Genomic DNA, 17,661 nt, shown 5'->3' on the forward strand with positions numbered 1-17,661 from the left:
ATCGCTGGCATCTTACGGCGGGGCCCCTCCTCTAGGCTTGCCCTGCACCTGCAGGGTCTTCATGTTGGTTGTTTCAGCGTACATGGAACACTCTGGCTTCCCTGTGCCAACCTGGTGGTTTCCCATTCTACTCACACAGTAAAACCTGATATCTGCTCCATTTCCCCAAGTTTCCATTGGACCTATCCCTGTTTGTGACTTTGCTGGCTGTCTTAGAGTTTTACCACTGTGATCACGGAGACTCTTATAAAAGAAACATGTCGTTGGGGTTGGCTTATGCCAGTTCAGAGGTTGAGTCCATTGTCATCACAGGGCATGAGGTGGTGCGTCGAGCACTGCAGCATGCAGGCAGGGTGCTGGAGAGCAGCTTAGGGTTCTACCTCTGGGTTTGCAAGCAGCAGGAAGAGATTGTCATCCTGGGCGTGGCTTGAGCAGTTGAGACTCAAGACCCACCTCCAATGACCACTTCCTCCAATAAGACCGCACATACTCCAACAAGGTCACACCTCCCTAAGACTGCCATTCCCTATGGGCCTATGGGGGCCGTTTTCATTGAAACCACACACTGACCTTATGTGCTGTAACCATGGGGTGTCTGTGTCTGCTGCTCTGTGCTGGACAGTTCCCATCCCCACCCTAGGGTGGGACTCTTGGAACATTGTTCAAACATCCCGCTTGTCCTTGTCCAGTCATACTGCAGGTTCTTAAAATGGAACTGGATGCATTGCACTGACATTGTCTTAACCAAGTGGGCCCACACTGATGGAAACCTTCGATTTGCAAGTGTTTTCTACTAAGTGGATTTTTAAGTTTTTAATTGTGCCAATAGGAGAGTTTAACTCTGTCATTGTGATTAGTTGTTTGTTGTAAGTAATTTGATTGATTGAGTGATTGATTGATTGATTGAAAGTGTTTACGCTCTTGTGCATGTATGGCTCAGAGCACTGCTTTTGGGGTGTTGGTACTCTCCTACCATGTGGGGTTAAGGAATGAAACTCAACTCTTAGTGCCCAGCAGTGGGATCCTTTATCTGCTGAGCAATCTCACTGGACCAGGAAGGAAACGTTTGTTCATTATTTTCCCTATCTCTCTTTCTCCTTCCTTCCTTCCCTCCTCTTCCTCCTCCTTTTTCTTTCTTCCTGCAAGCTCCAAGGATCTTCTCTGCCAATGTTCAATTTCCTTTTTTTAATTGATATCTATTTTATTTACATTTCAAATGATTTCCCCTTTTCTGGGTCCCCACTCCCCGCAAGTCCCATAAGCCCTCTTCCCTCCGCCTGTTCCTCCATCTACCCCTTCCCGCTTACATAAGATGGGATGGTGTTTTAACAAGAAACTGGGGAGGATTATTTTCAACTGTACAGACCCCCTCACTGCTGCTTACACACCTGAAAATCCATGGGGACATTTTGTTCTTGACACTGCTTGAGAGAGGCAGGTGGGCAGCGCAGGTCCGTAGATGCCTTGTGCCAGCCACACAGGGGATTTGTAACTGCAGTTTTTATTTCACTTTTTCAAGACAGATGATATAACATGGTTGGTTTTGAACTCCTGAATGTCCTGCCTTCACCCCTCAGTACCAGAATCACAGATGTGAGCTCCCACATTCTTTCTGTAACCACACTTGAGTGATTTAAAAGACAGGAGTAGGTAAGATGGCTCAGAGATGAAAGGTACTTCCTGCCAAGCCTGATGACCGAAGTCCCATCCCAAGGGCCCATCAAGTGCAGGAGAGAATCGACTCCCAAAACTTGTCCTCTGCTCCCCACATGAACAACATAGAACTTCCCCCTGACATACACAGTAAGTAAATAAATATTTAAAGACACAGAGGTGGTATTGATTTAAATAATATAGGTATAAAAATAAAGATGGAGGATTATCATTTTAACATGTGATCGATGTCAGAATCTTATGTGAGCTGTCCAAATCAAAAGTCTTCAAATCCAGCACTGCCTGGTTTGACAAAGCCCAGATGTGCTCCGGGTAGCTGGCGGCTACAATGTTTAAAAGCGTCAGCTGGCTTGGCTCTAAGTGCTGGGCCCAATGGTCTCCACTCCTCACCATCATTAACCCAATATAAAATTAGAGCTGGAAGAGAGGTGTGCATTTTCATTGGTCTTCTGGAGAAATTAGATTGGGCAAGCGGCTGTCAGACCAGATTAGATCTTCACTGTTTATACCGGGTAGTACAGACGACAGAAGAAGACTGTCTGCTTAGCTAATATCAACATTTTTACTAACAGTTCTTGTTGAAGGATTAGAAAAAAAAACTCTCATGTATATGGTCCTATATATTTTTATTGTGGGAAAATCTTCACAACATGAAATCAGCCACACTAACTGTTTCCAAGTGCACAGTCTGATGGCATCAGTACAGCCATGTTGCTGGACAGCGCCACCACACAAATCCCACATAAACCCCATTCCAAGAGCATTCCCTTCTGCAGGGCCCAAATTCCACTCATTCAGCGACTCCCATTAACCCTGCACCCCAGTTCTGTGTTCTGCCTCTATGATTTGAACATAGCCGACATTTCCTCACAGATAAGACCACAGGCTCTGTGTGTGTGTTTTCTCATGTTGGTGTGTATGTAGGTGCATGCATGTGTGCACATATTGAAGACACCATCTACCTCATGTTTTGACACTGGGTCTCCTGGTCTGGAACTCTTCAATCAGGCTAGGCTGGTTGACCAGCAAACCCCATGTCTCTTCCTATCTTCATCTTCCCAGTGCTGGAGGCGTCAGCCATCACACCTGGATTTTTTTTCCCTAAGTGTGTTTTGGGAATGCTCCACTGAGGGTTATCTCAGCCTCTTCATCTTTTTGCAACCAACTTATCTTCCTCACACTGTCTTCTAGGTTGGTGTGTGATCCCCCGGCCCCAATCCAGGCTGAAGGATGCGCCTTCTTCTGTATATGTTCCATCTTGTTTATCCCTTCATTTGCCGGTGGGATTTGGAAGGCTCCCGGCTCACAGCTCTTGTGAATAACGGTGGCTGTGAGTACTTGAGGGCCAGCAATCTGCTGGTGGCCCATGTTCTGGGAAGTGGAATTGCTGGATCCACTAGTAATTCTATATTTAGCTTTCTCCAAAGATGCAGGGCATAGTTTGCCTCCGACACCATAGTGAAAGTGTTTCTGCTTCTCTACATCACTGCTATCATTTGTTTTGATCCTATTCTAAAATGAGGTGCATATCTCTCTCTCTCTCTGTGTGGGGGTGTGGGTGTGAATGTGGGTGCCCATGGCAGTGGGGGACGGGATGTTAAGGCTGTGGTGAGCTATATAACTCAGGTACATGGAACTGAAATCATGTTCTTTGGAAGAACAGCAAACACTCTTAACTGCTGAGCCATCTCTTCAGCCCTCAGCTGTGATTTTATTTTTGTTTTGAATAGTTATCTTGCGTGAGTATGAAGCAGTCCTTCTCTGGGCTTTGGGTTTCTGTGTCTAACGGCTGGCATCAGACCCTCATGGCTGGCATCAGACCCTCATGGCTGGCATCAGACCCTCTGAAGCAGGTGTGCTTTAGAGAAAGGTCTGTGGAGATGCCCTGTTGGTGCTCCTGTTTGCTCATCTTCTACTTTCTCAGGTGTAGATGTTCTTTCTGTGTTGAGGGTCCTAGATCCTTCCAAGACTGTACATTTGCCCCTCTTCTCTGGATTGCCCCTTAACTTCCTCCATAAAAATCCTTTGCTGGGCAAAGGTTGAATGAGACCTAATTTATCTACTTATGTGGATGGTGAGGAGTCTTCAGAGGAAGACTTATCCTCAAAAATGGAGAATAAACTTGGAGGGCTCATACTACTATTCACAAAGTTACCCCAAAATTACAGAATCAAAACAATGTGGCACTAGCATATGTGGAGGCTTGGGGACCAAAGGATAGACATGAGAATCCAGGAACAAAGGCTCATGGTTACAGGTGATTAATAGTGTGGTGTGTGGTGTGTTGTGGTGTGTGTGTATGTGTGCTGTGTGGTGTGGTGTGTATGGTATTGTATGTGTGTATGGTGTGTGTGTGGTATGTGTGTGTGTGTGTGTGGTGTGTGGTATGGTGTATGTATATGGTATGTGTGTGGTGTGTGTATGTGTGTGGTATGGTATGTGTGGTGTGTATGTGTGTGGTGTGGTATAGTGTGTGTGGTTTGATATAGGATGTGGGGGGGTATGTGTGGTGTGTGATATATGTTGTGTGTGTGTGTGTTGTTAATATGTGTGTGGTATGGTATGTGTGTGTGGTGTGTACTGTGAATGTGTAGTGTGTGTGTGGTGTGGTATAGTGTTTATGGTGTGGTATAGGACATGTGTGTAGGGTATGTATGGTGTGTGTGTACTGTGTAGTATGTGTGTGATGTGGTATGGTGTGTACTGTGGGTGTGTAGTGGGTGTGTGATGTGTGCGTACATGTGTGTGTGCACACGTGCATGTGTGTGCCTATATATGAATGTATACACATGCCCCTGGAATCTAGAAGAGAACATGGACCTGAAATTCCAGGTAGATGCGAGCTGCCCAACTGAGTGCTGGAAATTGAGCTCAGGTCTTCTGAGAGAGCAACCAGCACATTTACCACTGAGACACTTCCCTCCCCTCTCCCCCCCACACCCCCCTGCCTGGAGGCAACTGGACATAGGAAAGACTGCTGCCTGGAGCACAGCTTGTACCTACCGACCGGCCAGGTCAGAGAATTAGCTCTCTGTGGATCAGCAATGCAAGCTACAGCCACAGAACTTTTAGAAGACACTTGGGGAAAAAACTCCCCATGACCTTGCGTTTTTCTCAGATTTGGAACCAAAATGAGCCACTGCACAACAAACAACTCTAAAGCTCCTGTCTGGTCACTTACCAGCTTGGTAAGTTTTATTTGGCTCGTGTGGAAATGGGTCTGACCTTGTTTGAGTGCTCAGCCTTGCAGCCTGGTCTCTGGCAGTGGTGAGGCCCTCAGGCTGGCGTCACCCCATGCATCGCTGCCTTGTTCCAGATGTGCAGTCTGTGTCCCAGGAGCCTCTGCCCTTTGGTTCCCTTTCCCCAGGGTCAGCATGCCGCACTGAACATTGATAACTGGCTCTCGGACCAGGAGGCAGACTTGTTATTTATGTAGTTTTTCTTGGCCTTTGCTCTTACCAACATGAAAGAAAAGAAGACAAAGAAGACCCTACCTTTGCAGCCAGGATCTTGACATCTGGCTTTCCCCAAAAGAAAGTGTACTAGGAGCTTTGGTCAAGCTCAAGCTGTGAGCTTATTTGCCTCACAAAAGCAATTGGTCTCAGCATATCAGCTGAGCACAGGAGCAACTAGCTCTCTCTCTCATTCTCTCTCTCTCTCTCTTTCTCTCTCTCTCCTTTTTTTTTCTCTCTCTCTCTTATTTCCTTCTTGCAGACACTGTTCCATCTTCCTCTTCTACACTTGCCCCAACATTTCCAGACAAGGGTCTCCATCACACATAAAACAACCAAAGGGGGCTTGTACGTAGGAGAAAGACAAGGCTTGTATGGTTGACTCCTTGATGCCCAGGGAAACTTTCCTTACCATCAAATAAACCTATCATGTGTTATAGTCAGCTAGGAAGGTACCTGAAATTTGAAACAAACCATTGTTTATATCAAGATATTGTTTATATCAATATATATCTCTATCTGTCATTCATCTATATATCTATCTTTCTATCTTTCCATCCATCTATGAAAGTATAAGAGGCTGGGTGGGTGTGGTGTACCAATTTTCTGGAATTAGCTCCAAAAAAAAAAATCCCAGCATTTGGAAGGCCGAGTTTGAGGCCAGCCTAGGCTGCACAAGATCCTCTGTCCGTATTAAGATACAACAAAGTATGGCTTACTTGGAAAATTTGTAGATGTGTTTTTAAATTTCTTGTGAAACCACCCACTTTCCATGTTGTAAAATCAATCATAGCCACTGGTCATTTGCTGTTTATGAATAGTTTAGGTGGGCTTTCAAGGGTGAACATCTTGGAAACATTTAAAGGGAACAACAAACTTGACGTGGGATGATTTTAGTCCTGGTACTCAGGAGGCAGAGGCAAGTGGATCTTTGTGCATTTGAAGCCAGCCTGGTTTGTATAGTGTGTTTCAGGCCAGCCACATTTCCAGACAAGCGTCTGCAAAGGCTACATAGTGAGACCCTGCCTTGAACAAGATGACAAGAGAGGGGACACTGTTGCCATATAAAGTGTTATAATGAAGGCAATTACCATGGAAGAGCAGGGGGAACACTTCTTAGGGGTGGTGTCTGCATCCTGCAAGAATACTTGAGAACCTCTGAGCTCAGGATGTGGAGGTTGTCTGCAGGGAAGGAATCCAAGTTATTGGGCGGTTTCCAATGCTGAATTCCTCAGGCTCTTTCATTTATCTCTAGTTTCAATCCCCATTCTTGATATCCTTGAATCCTAGTTTCAACTCCCCATCCTTGATATACTTTCATCCCAGAAGATACTCCTCCCCAGAATGCAAGTATCCCAGGGTGCTCAGACCCCCTCACCTAAAATGCAGAGTGCTTAGGACTGCCAGGTACCTTCCTATAGACTTTCAACTGTATACTCAATATAATGTCAATCATGTTACATTGTTGTTGCTTAGGGAGGAGTAACAAATGACTGAATATGTATACTATGTATATTAAATATAGACAATCTTTTTTTCTTGACATCTTTGATCTAAGGTTGGTTGAATCCGAGGATGTAGACACTGTGAGGGCCTGCTGTGTACTGAGGCAGGAGCCAGCCCTCGGGAGGTGGACATCCAATCAGGGGAGAGGACTTAGTGGAATACCATTGGTATTGACTAAAATTTTGCTACTATAATGAAGTCCCTAAGGCAGCCTGCTTTATTTAGCCCATGAGTCTTGAGGTGCGTGGTAGAAAGGCACATCTGGTGAGAGCTTCCTTGATGGTGGCATCCAGAGGTGGTACAGGGCATAGTGTATCTGCACATGTGGCATGGTTTCTGTCCTTCTTATATCGCCACCAGGTTCAGTTGTAGGGGGCCACCTTGTTTTCACAGAGCCATTTTCCCAAATCCCCATCTGTAAACACTAGAGCTATAATGAGATTTTACCCCCTCAACTCCTCCTCACTGGGATTAAAACTCAAGGGACGATGCTAAAATCACACAATAGAACCACAGCTCTATTGGAAATAGCTTACCAGTCATGTCTATACCCCAAACACGCAGTGTGCTCAAGGCAGCAGACAAATTGAATGAAAAGAAATTGGGAACTGAGAACAAATTAGGGGGGAAAATCCAAATAATTGCAAAATGTTGCAAACAACAAATTAATCCTCAGTCAGCAAAGTGTGATGGGAACAGGTGTCCTTTCCTGCACAGATGGCCTGTCCTGTTGTCTACGCCTGTTTGAAATCCTGTCCATGGCACCCATAGACAGGGGCTGGAAAAAATCCAAAGACCAAGAATGGAATGCTGGTTCCAAGGTTTAGAACAAATGGCAAATAGCTTTAGAGGATTTAAATATTGACGCCTATCTAATTCTTCCTATCATCTGTCTATTTGTCTATCATCCATCTGTCCATTTGTCCGTCTATCAATCCATCCATCCATCCATCTATCCATCCATCTATCTATATACCTACCTACCTATCATCTATCTGTCTATCTTCTATCTGTCTGTCTACCCATCTACCATCCATCCCTGTCTCTGGTATAAAGACAACCCTGCCACATGCACTAGACTCTAGGTCCTCCTGGACTCTTCCAGATGGTTTATCCAACACTGGATGTACACAGTATTTCCCACTCCTCTGAGCCCTGTATGACTCTGTACTCTCCTATCTTGTTCCTTAGTTGCTACATTTCTTTGAAGAGAGCTCTACATTCCTCGTTGGCTCTGTAGCTGTCTTATACTCACCTCTCCTGTGCTTCTCCCCATGACCTCCCCACTCCCCAGCTCCCCATCACTTCCACCAGTGCATCTCTTGAGTGAGACTCACTATGTCTCCACTGAACTTCCAGTGTTCCAAAGTCAAATCCTCACTCTCTGTCTTTCACAGCACAGCCAGCCTTCAACCTGACAGTCAGATCCTTCTAGATTCCCTAGAATCTTATGAATGGCTTTAAAACTTTGGATTTCAATTCTATGCTAATTCTCAGTGTATAAAAATGTTATTGGGAATGATCTAGATAAACGCCTTATGTAATGGCACAGCGTTAACGTCAGTTCCACACACCCCCCCCCCCCCCCGAGTCAAGATGTTCCATTTTTCTAGTCCCCAGCAGGCAACTGTCAGGTTTAATCAGGCTGTGGTCTGTGCGTTCTCTCTAGCTCTTTTGCTTACCATAGGAATGCATTTACTCTGCGTGTGGCTTCTCACAGCGGGCTCTTCTGTTGTGAGTGGAAGACCAGTCCCATTATCTATTAGGAACACAATCTAAACTGTTGTATTTCGTGTGTTGTTATCACAAAGGGCTCATTTCCATTCCTCTGGGTCTAGGGGCCAGTTTTAGAGCCAGCAGACACCGGATTACACACAGATGAATACTGCTTCCATCAGCGTTTTTTCTTAAAGTAACAACTTTACAGAGGTATTATTTAATTTTCAAGTATGATGGAATTTGTCTTTTTTGGTATGAACCCCACTTGTCTATGTCATTGATTTCTTTATATATCAAGGGTTTCATGTACCTAGTATTTGCTTGAACATTTTTCTCTCTATCCTCAAAAGATACTGGTATATAGTTTTCTTGGGACATAGGTCTGGCTTTTGTATCAAAGTAATATAATATGAAATTCAAGAAAAAAAAACAAGGAATAATGTTTCTTCTTTAACTTTTTTTGGGTAAAAGTTTATGAAGAACTGATATTGTTTGGTTTTTAAGGGTTTGTTGAACTCACTGCTAATGCTGACTAGACCTGTTTTTTGTTTTTTTGGGGTTTTTTTGTAGGTACCTTCTGGCTAATGGTTTAATACCTTGGAAGACTCTCATGGTTTTTATTTTTTGAGTCCATTTAGCCAACTTTCATTTAGTTCCTTTGTATTATCTGCGCTATTGTCACATGGGAGACCAGGAGCCCTTCATATTCTTTATAGTCTTTCTGTTTGTAAGGCCAGTCATTTTGTCTCCCATTTATTTCTGAATTTAATAATTTGAGTGTCCCCACCTATTTGTGTAACTATCTTAGCTAAAGGGAAATCAATTACTTGCATGTAAAATGAAATGAGAGATGTTTTGTTTTTATCTTTTGGATTCTCTATTCTTTATTCAGTTCCACCATAAATCTGTGGCCCACCTGCTTCCTTTTCCCCCCTTTCACCTTGCTAGAATTCACACACAGTTCTTTACACCTCTCTTCCCAGATGCCAAAGGACACAAATGTCCTGTTTTTTGCGAATTTTCTCCTTTCCATATGGCCCTGCCTTGGGACCAACAAGCCTTTTATCCACTTGCCATCTGGTCAACCTCAGTCTTCCATGAGATGTTCCTTGGGCTCCAGAGAGAGTCATATGCCCCAGATGATCCTCCTGTCTTCTGTAATTGTATAACAGCATATGCTGTGTGAGCCATGCTGAATAATTCTTGTGTTTTGGAGCCCTAGAATGCTCTAGGCTTCTTTTGGGTAAACACTGAGTTTGCAGGGTCTATGGGAGTATTTTATGGACATGAAACAGAACACAGGATTTTGCCCCACCTCTCTCCTATTGAGTTTCATAATCACAAGTCACACCCTTTGAGTACTTGCTGTCTCAGGTCCTTGCAGACACAGTAGCTTCTTGGACTCTTATCAACCTGGATGCTAGTCAAAACAAGGTAGATATTTCTTTAGACAGATAAACACTGGTAGCCATGGGTAGTATTGTTTCTTGGGCCCGTTGAATTATGAAGAGAGTATGACATAAGTCTCCATGTGCCAGCAAATTCTTCAAACTCTTTTGGTGTGGACCAAGAGCTCTAATGGCAATACTAAGGTCCAGATTTAATGACATGTTCCCATATATCTGGGTCCTTCCATTCAAGCTGGAGCTGTATAGTTATAATAATAGCCAAGAGTGCATGAGAGCGTAGCCCTCCCAACAGTGAGGGCCTCCCACACTGAGGCCGGAAAGGGGCATTCCAAATCAGATTCCACATGCCATTGATTTTGTTTTTAAATCTAAATTTCAGGACAATTTGTCATAATGCTTCATGCCTAGATTGGTTTTAATTATCCCATAAACATCTAATAGATTTACTCAAACTCTTGAGCAGACTTCCATTAATTAATGGTCTGACATCTTCCTGTTCTATTTTAGCACTGATATTTAGTTAGTTGTTTGGTAAGTTGCTGTATATTCCATAAAAACTGACAACTTAATTGAATCAGTTGTATCTTAGGATTTTAGTGCCATGAAGACACCATGACCAAGGCAACTGTTAAAAGGACCGAATTTAATTGGAGCTGGCTTACAGGTTCAGAGGTTCAGTCCATTATTACCAAGGTGGGAGCATGGCAGCTTCCAAGCAGGTATAGGGATGGAGGAGCTGAGAGTTCTACATCTTGTCCTAAAGGCAAACAGGAGAAGATTGACTTCCAGGCAGTTAGAGCAAGACCTTAAAGCCCATGCTCACAGTGATATACTTCCTCCAACAAGGCTACAGCTCCTAGTACTAAGTGTATTCAAACCACCACAAGTTGTTTGGTGTTATCTAGCACATTCCAGAACACAGAAAACTTAGCTGACTCTGTCTATAAGCAAATGTGCAGGACTTAGTCAGAAGACCATTGAAAGCCTGGGATCTCATGTTTCCTGGCATAAACTCATTTCCTGCCTCAATTTACTTATAGTTGATAGCTTTTTACTGCACTCTGAAAATTATTTTGGCCAGCAATGCTTGCTATTGTTCCACAGTGACTCAAAAACTAGGAAAGTAAGTGTTAGCATGCTAACATATAACAGACAACATACCTCACACATGCACGTCAAATGTCAATGTTAGTTTTAAAATGTGGGCTTGACTTAGTTTTCCATGGTTTTGTGTAAAGTGTGTCTTTCTTTGCTTAGGAAGGTACAAAGGAAAGGTATTTGATGGTTTGTAAATGAAGAAAGTATATTTAAACTATTTTATTTTTCATTATGCACTTTTGATTATGCATATGTGTCTAGGTATGGGTATGTGCCTATAATTGCAGAAACCCATGGACTCAAAAAGAAGGTACCAGATCCCCTGGAGTTGGAGTTATGGGGAATTGAAATGGGTGCTGAGAACAATTCTTGGGTCCTCTGCAAGAACAGAATGGGCTTTTAATTACCAAGCCATTTCTGTAGCTCCAGAGAAAGTATATTTACTCATCTTTTATGCTAGAGGGTAATGCTTACAGGGAGCAGAGATCTCACTGGATTTAATCTTAGTAACAATACATATCTTGTATCCATGTACTTATAATGGCAATCCTTAGGACTTTTTAAAAATAAAGCATGTACTTGTTTTAGAGTCTGTGACTAAAACATACAAGCTTTTTAGTGAGCATTTAAGTCTTCCTACCCAGAAGATACAGTCTACACTATGAATTGGCTGACACCCAAGACAAGGTGGCTAGGCCTACCCTTGGCAGCCTGTGGGTGGCCATGATGTCTCTCCATGGTATATGATGTTGGGGACATAGGAGTCCTTGTTCCTTGTTTCCAGTGTGGTCACAATGATAATGACACCAACTTCTCTAAATGGTATAGGATTTCATGGACTGATAGAAACATTCACCATACTTAATGCTGTAAACTGGGAGCAGAGACATTCCACATACTTAACGCTGTGTACTGGGAGCAGAAGCATTCAATATACTCGACGCCATACACTGGGAGCCTCACTTTGATTATTTACTCCTCTCAGAGTTTGAAAAGAAAGAAAATCAGGTGTATGTGTATGTGTGTGTGTGTATGTGTGATGTATGTTTGTGTGTCTGTGTAATGTATGCACTGTGTACATACATGTGCACATGTATGTTAGAGTGTACATGCACATATGTGCGCATTCACAGGATGGCCAGAGTTAGACATTGGGCATCTTCCTCTTTCACTTGCCAATCACTTATTTATAATTTAAATTTTTTATCTGAGAACTCCATACATGTATACAATGTATTACAGTTATGTATTCCCCAACTCCAACTCCCCTGAATCCTGCCCCACTTCCTGTTTCCAACTTCATGCTCCCATTTTTTCAATCTGTTGAATTGAGTTTATTTTACACATATACCTATGAGTGGGGGCCCATCAACTAGAGCATGTTCCCCTTTTTCTTTCTTTCTCTCTCTCTCTCTTTCTCTCTCTGTCTCTTTCTCTCTCTCTTTCTTTCTTTCTCTTCCTTCCTTCCTTTCTTTTTTCTTTCTATTTCTCTCTTTCCTTTTTCCCTTTTCATTCCTCTTTTTCATCCTTCCCTCCATCTTGCCCCCTCCCTTTGTTTCTTTGTTCCCTCTTTCCCTCCCTCCTTCCCTCCTCCCTCCCTCTCTCCCTTCTTCCCTCCCCCCTCTCTCCCTCCTTCCCTCCCTCCCTCCCTCCCTCCTTCCCTCCCTCCCTCTCTCCCTCCCTTCCTTCTCTGACAGTGCCTCACTGACTCTGGAGCTCACACATTCAGCTGGGTTAGCCAGTCAGTGAGCTTCACAGATCTTCTTGTCGTCACTACCACCCCACCCCAGGCATATGCCACCACGCCTGGCTTTTACATGGGGACTGGGGATCTGAGTTCAGGGTCTCATGATTGGGCCGCAAGCACTTTGCACACCAAGCCATCTCTACAGCCCTGTTCCACTGTGTTCTTGGGCCCGGCATATTATGTATGCAGTGTTAGAGGTGATGCCGTAAGGACTTTGTACATCAAGGGAGATGGCTTGTATGATGATTCCTCATCACCCACCGTCTGCCTTCACTCTCTGCACCTTAGACTGGCTCTTTATCTTCTTCCTTAGCAAACATGCTCAGAGTCAAGGTCAATAGGGAAGAGTGGACCAACTTCAGTTAGCTACAAAGTAGACCGACTGCTTTAGGGGAAACTGAGGACTAGTCAAGAGAATTGGGGTTTTGAATTGTGGAAGAACCTAAATGTAATTGGGAATGTTTTTTAGGTGAAGATAGTGAACACAAACTTAATCACTACTACTACTACTACTACTGCTGCTGCTGCTGCTGCTGCTGCTGCTGCTGCTACTGCTACTTCTTCTTCTTCTTCTTCTTCTTCTTCTTCTTCTTCTTCTTCTTCTTCTTCTTCTACTACTACTACTTCTTCTTCCTCCTCCTCCTCCCCCTCCCCCTCCTCCTCCTTCTCCTCCTCCTTCCCCTCCTCCACCTTCCCCTCCTCCTCCTTCCCCTCCTCCTCCTTCCCCTCCTCCTCCTCTTCCTCCTCCTCCTCCCTCCTCTTCTTCTTCTCCTTTTATTTTATTTTTTATTTTTTTTTAGCAAAAGAAGGCCAAACTCAAGCTTTTGGGGTTTTCGAATTAACCATCTCAATGTCTGCTTTCTCTGCTAGGTATCTCCTGGTCAATAGCTGGAGTTCTGAAGCAACATGCCGGAACAGAGCAATGACTACCGGGTGGCGGTGTTTGGGGCAGGTGGTGTCGGCAAGAGCTCCCTCGTTTTGAGGTTTGTGAAAGGGACCTTCAGGGAGAGCTACATCCCAACTGTGGAAGACACCTACCGGCAGGTGATCAGCTGTGACAAGAGCATCTGCACACTGCAGATCACCGACACTACCGGGAGCCATCAGTTCCCGGCCATGCAGCGGCTGTCCATCTCCAAAGGCCACGCCTTCATCCTGGTCTACTCCATCAGCAGCCGGCAGTCCCTGGAGGAACTCAAGCCCATCTATGAGCAGATCTGCGAAATCAAGGGGGATGTGGAGAGCATCCCCATCATGCTGGTGGGTAACAAGTGTGATGAGAGCCCCAACCGCGAGGTCCAGAGCAGCGAGGCAGAGGCCCTAGCCCGCACGTGGAAGTGCGCCTTCATGGAGACATCGGCCAAGCTCAACCACAACGTCAAGGAACTCTTTCAGGAACTACTCAACCTGGAGAAGCGCAGGACCGTGAGCCTCCAGATCGACGGCAAGAAGAGCAAGCAGCAGAAGAGGAAGGAGAAGCTCAAGGGCAAGTGCGTGGTCATGTGAGAGGCCTTGGTGCAGAAGGAGCGGCTGCCCTTCTGGCCTCTCTCTACCTCCCCTCTGTGAACCCCACTGTCGTCAGGGCAGCATGTCCGATGCCCGTGTGTTAAACATTGCATTTGGCTGCGACACACCCTGCAACGTCTCTAAGAGGCTTTCCACACACCCCACTAGCCCACCCCTCAGGAGATGCAGAATCTAGGATGCTCTGAGCATCCCAGGAAGCCAAGGCCAGTCCTGTGTGGGCTTCAGCCATTTGAAGATGAGGGGACTCAGAGCTGTGGACACAAGAGAAGCTGAGAGAGTACTGTCTGACGCCTGTGTGTGTGACAGCAGGTTAGCCCATAGCTACTGGTACCATTCCACTTCAGGCAACTTAGTTCAGAAGCCACTAACACCTTTAGGGGAGGAGCAGGCAGACAGTCGAAGGAGGCGAGAAACCAGTGGGTCCAACATGGACCTGGGGATCTCAGTGGTTCCCGTGAGTGGATGTTTAGTGGAATTAAAAGATAAAAGATCATAACCCCTATCTCAGTGATGCTCATGCTATTCCTACTGACACACACTGAGGGGTTGTCCCCTCATCCTCTAAGCCTTCTTAGTAAGCACCGTATCAGCCTGTTAGGAGTCTACACTTCACATATAACGCCAAGGCCACTTGTGGCATGATGCTGTGTCAGCACTTCAGTTTTTGAGTCAGGACATTGTGACGTCATGTAAACATCGCAATAATGCTAGCCCCTGTGTGTATGTGTGTGTGTTTGTGTACACGCACAAGTGCGCATGTGTGTGCTAAACTTTGAGGGTTCTAGAAATGTGAACTTTCTTTCTTCTGACCTTCGAGGGTTGCCACTTCTTCCAGCCCTCCGATTTTTAAATAAAAGGAAATAAAGTAGGCATTTTTTTTTAGACTCCCTCTTGCCCTCCCCCAAGGTGGTTTTCTTGTCTTAAATAACTCCATGTGTACCCAGCTGGGAACCAGCCAACCAAGAGCATCTAATAACTAGAAGCACATCCATTTTTCTAAATGACGTGAACTTATGAATGCTGTGCGGTTGCACCTTAATGAAATACTTTGAAACAGACGTCGCTCACTGTGTTTTTAACGATTTATCTACATTGGAAGTAGATTGCTAGAAAATACATCTAATTCATAGTAAATCTTCTCCACATTCCTTGCTAAATGTCCTTAAGAGTTCCTCAGTGCAGCATGCACCCCAAAAACAATCCTCTCCTACGGACTTTGAGCGCACCCCATATTCTTCAGAAGGAATCATAGCCACTGCTTGAGGGATCAGCCGCCACGGTGGCTGCAGGTAGGTTAGGCTTTTTCTCTCTCTCCTGGGCACAGTGCCCACTGCTCAGTATAATTCGCCTGCCATCCTGGAGTCTGGCTGGGTTTTGATTCTCGGAAATTCTTAACTTCCATAGCCAACGAGAAGGCACATGCTGGTCTCGGGTGCCAGCTCGACCATTCTCTAAGCCATCTTACCACTGACCAGTCCACAGGTAGAGGAGGCTGTAGCACTGTGTGAGACTGTACAGTACTCTCGTGGCCAGCGGGCAGCGGTCCCAATGCTGGGGCAGGGCGTGTTGGTAGGCCTCACTCCACCTCTGAAGCACACTGTGTTCAAACACCCTCACTTCCTTCAGACCGCTATAATTCAGTCCCCGAGTCTGGTCTGGCCCTCTCTGCTCTGTCAATCATAACTCACCCTGGTGACATGCTGAGGGCCAGGGAAGTCCCTCAGAAAATCGTTTGCCTCAGCGATCTTACTATCCACTTGACTCCTAGAACAAAACCCTCGGGGTTACCTGGGCAAGCAGCTACACTGAGAGACGAGAAAGCCCAGGAACCAAGCAAGAGCCTGGAGTGCTGTGCGCTCTCCAGACCCACCCGAGTCTCTTCCCTCATCTCTGCCTGTTCCCAGTGGCCATTCCCTACCACAGTGAGACAGAGTTGTGGAACTTTCTAGAATGTCTTCAATTTGTTGTTCCATTTCTCCTCTCAGAGAAAACTTATCAGCTTGTCATTTAGAGTTGGGAACAGCAATGAGGGAAAGACCACGACTCTGTGGATGATGTGACATATCCGTTAGATACACATCATATAGGATATATACATTTGTGGTGATCCCTTTGTGGTAAAATCCTGTCTGTCCTACTGACTATAACCACGCTTCAGACATGAGCGTCACTACACGCTTCCCTGTTTCCAGTGGCCCCACATCAGTGTTCCTTCAGCCCTGTATGTCCGTCTCCATATTCCTAAGCATTTCAGTCTCCATTGGCATGAGGGTCTTGCTCCAGCTCCGTTCACAGTCTTTGCTCCTCTCTGTGCTGCCTGTGAGTTTAGAAGGTGGGAGGGAGGTGAGTGAAGCCTCCCTCCTTGGGCTTCATTCTGACCCTATGTTCTATAGCTTGAGCTGAGCACTGGGTAGCTATCTTAACATTGCCTTTGGCAAACTTCCCTCTGACTCAGGGGCTGAGGACACAGTACACTACCGGGCCAGTGGCTTTCAACCTTGCTTTGGTCCCATCCCGAGTCGTGAAGCTGAGGCTCTTGGTAACATCCTACATTGCACATGGGACTGGGGACCTCTGACCCAGCCCCAGCTCGTTATAAAACTTGAAATATTGCTTTGAAGAAGGCACTCTGGGGTTAAGCACGGGACTCCATGAGTTCCCTAATCCCCGTTGGTCCCCTCTCCATTCAGTGACAAGCCATGGGCACGCATCCAATGCATCAAGACCCACACAAGAGCAATATCCAATTGTCCACTAGATCTAAAAATTATATATGTATATGATTATGTAATTTATCTTCCTGCACTTTTGAAGCATAAAGTAGTAAATTGTACATATCTATCTCTATATATCAATATGCTAGTATATCGGTTTCACTATTTGTAACATTCTTTGTAGAAGGAAATGTACTAAATATTTTAAAATCGCGCTGTGATATTCCTCCCTACCCCAAGTTTGTAAAGTGTTGCTCCTACACAAGCTGTCTGGAAATACTCAAAGCCAAAGGGGCTTATGGAACTCCTACAGGAAGGACACCTCCTGGGATTCAGTAGCCCACAAAGACCTTGTGCAGAGTGCTAGTTGGCATGTGAGATGCTGGCACAGGCTTCTACTTTGGCCCTTGCTGTTCCAGTTCCACTTTTGGGTGTGTCTGACACACTCTGCGGTTATGAGGATCACATTGTATATGGTTCTAGCAACAGCGATGGCCCCAATCCACGGAACCAGTTACAATAAAGCTCAGTTACGGCACCCTGGATGGAGTTGTGGCTTCTTCATTTTCTGAATGTGTGTGTGTGTGTGTGTGTGTGTGTGTGTGTGCATGAGCCTGTGGAGGTCAGAGGTTAACATCAGGTGTCGTGTCTCAGGAGCCCACTGTTGTTGTTATTGTTGTTGTGAGACAGTGTGTATCACTGGGACACAGGAATTGCTGACTGCGCTAGTATGGCTAGATCATTCTGTCTGCATTGCCCTATTATTCAGGACCAACATTTTAAACAACAACAACAACAGCAAAACTATGGGCTAT

The 17,661-nt window shown here is 45.1% G+C and overlaps 1 protein-coding gene across 2 annotated transcripts in view; it reads left to right on the forward strand.

The window, feature by feature from the left end:
* Diras2 (DIRAS family GTPase 2) overlaps nucleotides 1–17,391 on the forward strand; it is a 32,403-nt gene extending 15,012 nt beyond the window's left edge. For both annotated transcript variants that reach the window (XM_052157283.1, XM_052157284.1), the window contains exon 2: nucleotides 13,476–17,391. In XM_052157283.1, the coding sequence (XP_052013243.1) occupies nucleotides 13,512–14,111 (600 nt within the window). In that variant the 5' untranslated portion in view covers nucleotides 13,476–13,511 and the 3' untranslated portion in view covers nucleotides 14,112–17,391. The remainder of the gene's footprint in view (nucleotides 1–13,475) is intronic.
* The last annotated feature ends 270 nt before the right edge of the window (nucleotides 17,392–17,661 follow it).

The sequence above is a fragment of the Apodemus sylvaticus genome, chromosome 14 (genome assembly GCF_947179515.1).
Source record: "Apodemus sylvaticus chromosome 14, mApoSyl1.1, whole genome shotgun sequence".
In the NCBI taxonomy this organism is placed as follows: domain Eukaryota; kingdom Metazoa; phylum Chordata; class Mammalia; order Rodentia; family Muridae; genus Apodemus; species Apodemus sylvaticus.